The 8,333-nt window shown below is 53.1% G+C and overlaps 1 protein-coding gene and 1 long non-coding RNA gene across 2 annotated transcripts in view; one reads left to right on the forward strand and one right to left on the reverse strand.

Annotated features, from left to right (window-relative positions):
- The first annotated feature begins 295 nt into the window (after positions 1–295).
- Positions 296–3,399, forward strand: LOC108518709 (glutathione S-transferase P). The gene is made up of 7 exons (XM_017857325.1): positions 296–596; positions 882–917; positions 1,214–1,320; positions 1,436–1,523; positions 1,886–1,989; positions 2,846–2,953; positions 3,132–3,399. Coding segments are annotated over exons 1-7 (633 nt in total). The 5' UTR covers positions 296–595; the 3' UTR covers positions 3,321–3,399.
- Positions 3,400–7,981: 4,582 nt separating this feature from the next.
- The window catches only part of LOC108518646 (uncharacterized), a 7,238-nt gene continuing 6,886 nt past the window's right edge, over positions 7,982–8,333 (reverse strand). The window contains exon 3 of the long non-coding RNA XR_001882441.1: positions 7,982–8,107. This is a non-coding gene — a long non-coding RNA (uncharacterized LOC108518646). The remainder of the gene's footprint in view (positions 8,108–8,333) is intronic.

Genomic DNA, 8,333 nt, shown 5'->3' on the forward strand with positions numbered 1-8,333 from the left:
AGATGTGGCATACACCAGCTACTCGGGAGGCTGAGGCAGGAGAACTGATTGAATCCGGGAGGCAGAGGTTGCAGTGAGCCGAGATCGCGCCACTGCACTCCAGCCTGGGCGACAGAGTGAGACTACGTCTCAAAATAAAATAAAATAAATAAATAAAATAAAATAAAAGCCATTTCCCCTCCCCTAAGTGACCTCCACCCCTCCCTCTCCCCTGCCCCGCGAATCGCGTGTGCAAGCTCCGGGATCGCAGAGTTCTCAGGGAATCTCCCCCCGCGATGCCCCGACGCGCCAGTAGCTGTGCGCACTTCATTGCGGTCCTCTTCCTGCTGTCCGTTTACTCCCTGGGCTCCGCTGGGGACCTGGGGAAGAGAGAAAGGCTTCCCAGGCCAGCTGCGCGGCGACTCCGGGGGCTCCGAGGCGCCCCTCTGCGGCCGACGCCCGGGGTGCAGCGGCCGCCGGGCCCTCCAGAGGCGCGGCCGGCGCCGTGACTCAGCACTGGGGCGGAGCTGGGCGGGACCACCTTTATAAGGCTCGGAGGCCGCAAGGCCTGCGCTGGAGTTTCGTCGTCCCCGCCGCCGCCGCCGCGTGTGCCATCAGTGAGTCCTCGCGGCCCGCGCCCCCGGGGGATGGGGCTCGGATCTCCCAGCATGGGGCCCAGGGCCAACCCACGGCATCAGGCTCGGGCTCCCGGCAGGGCCCCTCTCCCACCTCGAGACCCGGGACGGGGTCCCAGAGTACCCAGGAAGTCCCCAGTGCCGTTAGCGGCTCTCAGGGGTCCGCAGCGCCTCGGGCAGGGATGGGACCCGGGGACGGCAGGCTGCGCGCACCGCGCCTTGGCGTCCTCCCCCGGGCTCCAGCAAACCTTTCTTTGTCCGCTGCAGTGCCGCCCTACACCGTGGTCTACTTCCCAGTTCGAGGTAGGAGCCTCTGGCAGGGAGGGGAGGCAGAGGCTAGGGCTGCAGCCCACGGTCCCTCGCCCACGCGGAGAGAACCGAACCCCCCCTTATCCCTCCGTCGTGTGACTTTTACCCCAGGCCTCCTTCCCTGTGCCCCGCCTCTTCCGCCATGCCTGCTCCCCTCCCCAGTGTTGTGTGAAATCTTCGGAGGAATCTCTGTTCCCCTGTTCCCTCCCTGCACTCCTGACCCCTCCTCCGGGTTGCTGCGAGGCGGAGTCTGCCCGGTCCCCACATCTCGTGCTTCTCCCTCCCCGCAGGCCGCTGCGCGGCCCTGCGCATGCTGCTGGCAGACCAGGGCCAGAGCTGGAAGGAGGAGGTGGTAACAGTGGAGACCTGGCAAGAGGGCTCTCTCAAAGCCTCCTGCGTAAGTGACCATGCCCGGGCAAGGGAAGGGGGTGGCTGCGCCTTAGGGGGCTGTGACTAGGATCGGGGGACGGCCAAGCTCAGTGCCCCTCACTGAGCCATGCCTCCCCACACAGCTGTATGGGCAGCTCCCCAAGTTCCAGGACGGAGACCTCACCCTGTACCAGTCCAATACCTTCCTGCGTCACCTGGGCCGCACTCTTGGTGAGTCTTGAACCTCCAAGTCCAGGGCAGGAGTGGGCAAGCCTCTGCCCCCGGAGGCCTTTTATTTCAGTCAGCTGCCCGCAGCCCTCTGGAGTGGAGGAAACTGAGACCCACTGAGGTTACGTAGCTTGCCCAAGGTCAAGCCTGGGTGCCTGCAGTCCTTCCCCTGTGCCAGGCTGCCTCTTAGGTGCCAGTTGAGCTCTGAGCACCTCCTGTGTGGCAGTCTCCCGTCCTTCCACGCACTTCCTCTTCCCCTCCTCCCAGGCTGGGGCTCAGGACAGCCCCGTGGTTGGCCCATCCCCGGTGACTATGTGTTGATCAGGCGCCCAGTCACGCTGCCTGCTCCCCCTACCCAACCCCAGGGCTCTATGGGAAGGACCAGCGGGAGGCAGCCCTGGTGGACATGGTGAATGATGGCGTGGAGGACCTCCGCTGCAAATACCTCTCCCTCATCTACACCAACTACGTGAGCATCTGCACCAGGGCTGGGCACTGGGGGCTGAACAAAGAAAGGAGCTGCTTTTGCTCTCACCCCCCTACCCCTCATGTGGCTCGGGCTGACCCCTCCTTGGGTCAGGGTGCAGGGGCTGGGTCAGCTCTGGGCCAGGGGCAAGACACAACCTGCACCCTCATTGCCTGGGACATGAACCAGTCAGGTAACGGGTTGTGGGGGAGAGTGCAAGCACAGAGACCTTCAGCAACTGGTGGTTTCTGATCTCCTGGGGTGGCGAGGGCTTCCTGGAGTAGCCAGAGGCGGAGGAGGATCTGTCACCAGTTTCTGGATGGAGGTGCTGGCACTTTTAGCTAAGCAAAGTATGCAGACACAGAGCACATCTGGGGACCTGGGACCAGTTTAGCAGAGGCAGAGTGTGTATGTGTGTGCGTGCGTGTGTGTGTGTGTGTGTGTGTGTACACTTCCTTGTGTGTCGGGGGTGGGTAAAGAGACAGAGATGCGGGGAGCAGGCCCAGGTCCCGAAGGCCTTGAATCCACTGGTTTGGAGTCTCCTAAGGGCCATGGGGGCCATGGAGAAGTCTGAACAGGGCTGTGTCTGAATGTGAGGTCTGGAAGGATCCTCCAGAGAAGCCAGCTCTGAAGCTTTTGCAATCATCTGGTGAGAAATCCCAGCAAGGATGGACAGGCAGAATGGAATAGAGATGAACTGGCAGCTGAAATGGACAGGATTTGGTACTAGCCTGGTTGTGGGGAGCGAGCAGAGGAGAATCTGAGACTCTGGTCTCTGGCCTGGGGCAGACAGAAAGGGGGCGTCTCAGGGGCTGGGAGGGATGAGAGTAGGAGGATGATACATGGTGGTGTCTGGCAGGAGGCGGGCAAGGATGACTATGTGAAGGCATTGCCCGGGCAACTGAAGCCTTTTGAGACCCTGCTGTCCCAGAACCAGGGAGGCAAGACCTTCATTGTGGGAGACCAGGTGAGCATCTGGCCCCATCCTGTTTCTTCCTTGCCACCGTCTGCTTACAGATGGACACAGGTGTGAGCCATTTGTTCAAACAAAGTGGGGCAGACCTAGGGGATGGGATTAGGCCCTCTGCCCCCAGTTTCCCCAGCCTGCTCCCACTGGCTGAGTCCCCGGCCCCTCTGCCCTGCAGATCTCCTTCGCTGACTACAACCTGCTGGACTTGCTGCTGATCCATGAGGTCCTGGCCCCCGGCTGCCTGGATGCGTTCCCCTTGCTCTCGGCCTATGTGGCGCGCCTCAGTGCCCGGCCCAAGCTCAAGGCTTTCCTGGCCTCCCCTGAGCATGTGAACCTCCCCATCAATGGCAACGGGAAACAGTGAGGGCTGGGGGCACTCTGAGCGGGAGGCAGGGGCTGCTTGCCTCCCTTTCTCCAGGACCAATACAATTTCTAAGAAAGCTGCTGTGAGCACTGTCTTTCCTGGGAAGGGGTTCTCGGCTCTCAGCCTCGAGGTCAGGGGGAGGGCAGAGCAGAGGGCTAGAAAACGGCTGCTCTAGCATAGTCAGTGGCTTCCTGGAGCCCTCAGCCTGGCTGTGTTTACTGAACCTCACAAACCGGAATTGGAAAAAAAAAAAAAGAGAGAGAAACAAAGAGAAATAACCGTGGTCACCGTCCTGGAGCACCACACAGTGTAGAGAAGGCGAAACGTCGCATAGAAACATGCTTTCTAGGCCCAGCAGATGCCTGTCAGAGGAACAGACTCCAGGAAGGAGGGCAATGAGGGGTTCTAGGAAGGAGAGATGTGAGGAGTTCCCTGTCCTGGGACTTTGGAGGATTAGCTGAGTAGCTCCAAGCAGCCCAAGTTGATGGGAGGGTCATTCTGCTTGGATGGGGGCTCTCCTGGCTTCCTGCTGAATTGTGAGTTTTGATGTGTCCTAGGCAAGCAATGACATTAGGATTATTAGCATTCTCCAGAGGAACAAAGCCAGTAAGATACTGTAGGGCAGGCAAAATTTTATCTCTGTCCTTTTAGGGTTTTTTGGTTGGGCCTGAGAACTAAAGACTTGAGCAGGAGAAAAGCATTGAAATTTATCTAGGCCGGGCATGGTGGCTCACGCCTGTAATCCCAGCACTTTGGGAGGCTGAGGCAGGTGGATCACTTGAGGTCAGGAGTTGAAGACCAGCCTGACCAACATGGTGAAACCCCATCTCTACTAAAATACAAAATTAGCCAGGCCTGGTGGCGGGCACCTGTAGTCCCAGCTACTTGGGAGGCTGAGGCAGGAGAATTGCTCTCTCTCTCTCGCCACCTTGATAAAGATGTGCCTGCTTCCCCTTCACCTGATTGTAAGTTTCCTGAGGCTTCCCAGTCATGCTTCCTGTTAAGCCTGCAGAACTGTGAATTAAACCTCTTTTCTTCATAAATTACCCAGTCTCGGATAGTTCTTTATAGCAGTGTGAGAATAGACTAATACAGTTTTGTTTTGTTTTGTTTTGTTTGTTTTTGAGATGGAGTCTCACTCTGGTGCCTAGGCTGGAGTACAGTGGTGCAATCTCTGCTCACTGTAACCTCCGCCTCCCAGGCTCAAGCAATTCTCCTGCCTCAGCCTCCTGAGTAGCTGGGATTACAGGTGTCCACCACCATGCCCAACTAATTTTTGTATTTTTAGTAGAGGTGGGGTTTCATTATGTTGGCCAGGCTGGTTTCGAACTTTTAACCTCAGGTGATCCACCTGCCTTGGCCTCCCAAAGTGCTGCAATTACAGGCATGAGCCACCACACGCAGCCTAATACACTATATTAATCAGAAACTGCCAGCTAACCTCTAACTGGGGACGTTTCACTCTAACCAGTCAAAATTGTTTTCTTTGGTTTCTGCAAATCCATGATTAGGTTTCGCTTCCTGTCTAAGAGAGGCACTAGCTGCTTTGATCTGGTGCCATCTTAATCCATGTGTCACTGAATACTCAAACTCTTTAAAATGTAAATGGGCTTAAGTTTATATTTCAGTAGATCTGATGTCAGAAGTAGGATCCTTCAGAAGGACATCAGAAGAATCTGAAGGATTTCTCCCCATCCTGGGCCTAATGATGGCCTCCAGGAGCAATGAGCAAACAGGTGTAGGCATTTCACTGAGCCCCCTGCATGCTGCTTCCCGCAGCATATTTGAAGGTCATCACTGGTAATTCCCACTCAGATGTATTAGTCCCTTGTCACACTGCTGTAAAGAATACCTGAGACTGGGTGATTTATAAAGAAAAGAGGCTAAGCCGGGTGTGGTGGCTCATACCTGTAATCCCAGCACTTTGGTTTTGTTTTGTTGTTTTTTGAGTCAGAGTCTCACTCTGTCACCCAGGCTGGAGTGCAGTGGCACCATTCAGCTTACTGCAAGCTCCACCTCATGGGTTCAAGTGATTCTCCTGCCTCTGCCTCCCAAGTAGCTGGGATTACAGGCACATGCCACCACACCTGGCTAATTTTTCTATTTTTGGTAGAGACAGGGTTTCACCATGTTGGCCAGGCTGATCTCAAAACTCCTGATCTCAGGTGATCCACTCGCCTTGGCCTCTCAAAGTGCTGGGATTACAGGCGTAAGCCACTGCTCCCAGCCAATCCCAGCACTTCAAGAGGCCGAGGTGAGCAGATCACCTGGGGTCAGGAGTTGGAGACCAGCCTGGCCAACATGGTGAACCCCCATTTCTACTAAAAAGACAAAAAAATTAGCTGGGCATGGTGGCACATGCCTGTAATCACAGCTACTCAGGAGGCTGAGGTAGGAGAATCCCTTGAACCTGGGAGGCAGAGGCTGCAGTGAGACAAGATCATGCCTCTGCACTCCAGCCTGGGTAACAAGGCTTGATTGACTCACAGTTCTGCATGGCTGGGGAGGCCTCAGGAAACTTTCAATTGTGGTGGAAGGCGAATGGGAAGCAAGGCACGTCTTACGTGGTGGCAGGGGAGGTGAGGGGGAATGTTCCACGCGCTTTTAAACCAACAGAGCACATGAGAACTCACTGTCAGGAGAGCAGCAAGGGGGAAATTCGCCCCCATGATCCAATCACCCCCCATTAAGCCCCTCCCTCAACACGTGGAGATTACAATTCAAGATGAGATTTGGGTGGGGACAAAACCAAACCGTATCACATACAAACTCCAGAACTTTCGTTGAGTTCTCTGAGTTTTGCTGATCTGGACTGGGTTTGGAAGTTGTGATAGAAGCTTAACGAATCCTGTAGGGAGGCTTCAGGTATCTGACTGGGTCAGACAGAAACTGAAACGGTTTTAGTAAAAGACCTCTAATAGGTAAGGTTCCAGGACAACAAACAATTCTGGGTTCATTTAAGTCCAGGGGGTCTGGGACTCCATCGCAGGACTCGTGCCCTTCTAGAGACATGAGTGACTCTTACCAAAAATAATTTAGAATTTTGGGGCCACAGCGGGAAGTTTTAACCTGAACAAAACTGCTCATCTCCAGACTGCATTGGAAAAAAAAGGGGGATCCCAAATACCCCAGAAATAATGGGATGTATTTTTGGCTGGCAAGCAGAGGCTTCTAAGTTCTCCATCTTTCTCAGTAGCCTCCTCTGCCTCCTCTGAATCTGCTGACTTCTTTGCTTGGTTACTTTCCCACCTTGACGATGCAATGAAAAAAACCCAGCTAGATAAGTTACAAAAGTTGGGCTGTCAAATCAACCATGTCTGTTTCTTTAACTACCTTTATGCTGTGGTTAAAATCTTAAGCTCAGAGCAATAATGAAAGGTATTCCTGTCCGGCATAGATAATGCTTTGTCTGCCCTATTTGTGAATGGGCTCCACCCTGACCTCAGTAGTCTAGTTACACATATGTTGATAGGACCTGAGGAAGCTCAAAGTTGGATGCAAGAGCAAAATGGTATTGCTTTGAGGACAATAGCCAAAGTCCACAAGCCCCTATTTGGTCCATATATAGGCCAGAAAAAACACAAACTTTTGGCCAGGCACGGTGGCTCACGCCTGTAATCCCAGCACTTTAGGAGGCTGAGGCGGGCGGATCACGAGGTCAGGAGATCGAGACCATCCTGGCTAACTCGGTGAAACACTGTCTGTACTAAAAATACAAAAAAATTAGCCAAGTGTGGTGGCGGGCACCTGTAGTCCCAGCTACTTGGGAGGCTGAGGTAGGAGAATGGCGTGAACCCGGGAGGTGGAGCTTACAGTGAGCCGAAATCGTGCCACTGCACTGTTTTTTATTTGTTTTGTTTTGTTTTTTTGAGATTGAGTCTTGCTCTGTCGCCCAGGCTGGAGTGCAGTGGTGTGATCTCAGTTCACTGCAGCCTCGACCTTCTAAGCTCAAGCGATCCTCCCATCTTAGCCTCCTGAGTAGTTGGGACCATAAGCACACACCACCCTGCCAGGCTAGTTTTTTATTTTTTGTAGAGATAGGGATTCAAGCTGTCCTGAATATATGTTCTGATTATCAGCAGATACAAAGATTTTTTTGTTTTGTTTCGTTTTTTTGGTTGTTTATTTATTTATTTATTTTTGAGATGGAGTCTCGCTGTGTTGCCTGGGCGACAAGAGTGAAACTATCAAAAAAAAAAAAAGACAAAAAATATGATGCAAATAAAGACAATTATTAACAAAACAAGTTGAAATCCAGATCTGAAAAGTGTTCTTATTTGTGAAGGTAACAAATCAAATAGATCATGTAATGGGTTTGGCTTTTTGACAGCTTGCAGCCATTTATCCTCTTGAGTGATCCTTCCAAACTGAGTTTCCACTTCTCATCCAGGTTTGAAGAACAAGGTGGGCCGGGCGTGGTGACTTACGCCTGTAATCCCAGCACTTTGGGAGGCCGAGGCAGGTGGATCACGAGGTCAGGCGATCGAGACCATCCTGGCTAACACGGCGAAACCCCGTCTCTACTAAAAACACAAAAAATTAGCTGGGTGTGGTGGCGGGAGCCTGTCGTCCCAGCTACTCGGGAGGCTGAGGCAGGAGAATGGTGTGAACCCGGGAGGCGGAGCTTGCAGTGAGCCGAGATCGCGCCACTGTACTCCAGCCTGGATGACAGAGCGAGACTCCGTCTCAGAAAAGAAAAAAAAGAAAAAGATCAAGGTGACTGGTTGTGGTTAGCTTTGGCGCGAGATCTCTGGTGATGAAAGATGTCCACTCAGGTGGGGCTGCGTCTTTAAAGTGAAAAGGAAATGTGAATCCATGAGTCAATGCCTCTGATGTTAGCTGCACAAGGATTGGTTAACAATACATGACATGATCCCTTTCAACATGGTTGGGGAGTACTTTATTTGATGATGTTTCCAATAAACAAAATCTCCAGGTTGGAAGCTGTGATCTTTGATATCTGTCTCCAGGGAGATTGCTTTTTTTTTTTTTTTTTTTTTTTTTTTTTTTTTT

The sequence above is a fragment of the Rhinopithecus bieti genome, unplaced genomic scaffold (genome assembly GCF_001698545.2).
Source record: "Rhinopithecus bieti isolate Rb0 unplaced genomic scaffold, ASM169854v2 scaffold_44159, whole genome shotgun sequence".
Taxonomy (NCBI): Eukaryota; Metazoa; Chordata; class Mammalia; order Primates; family Cercopithecidae; genus Rhinopithecus; species Rhinopithecus bieti.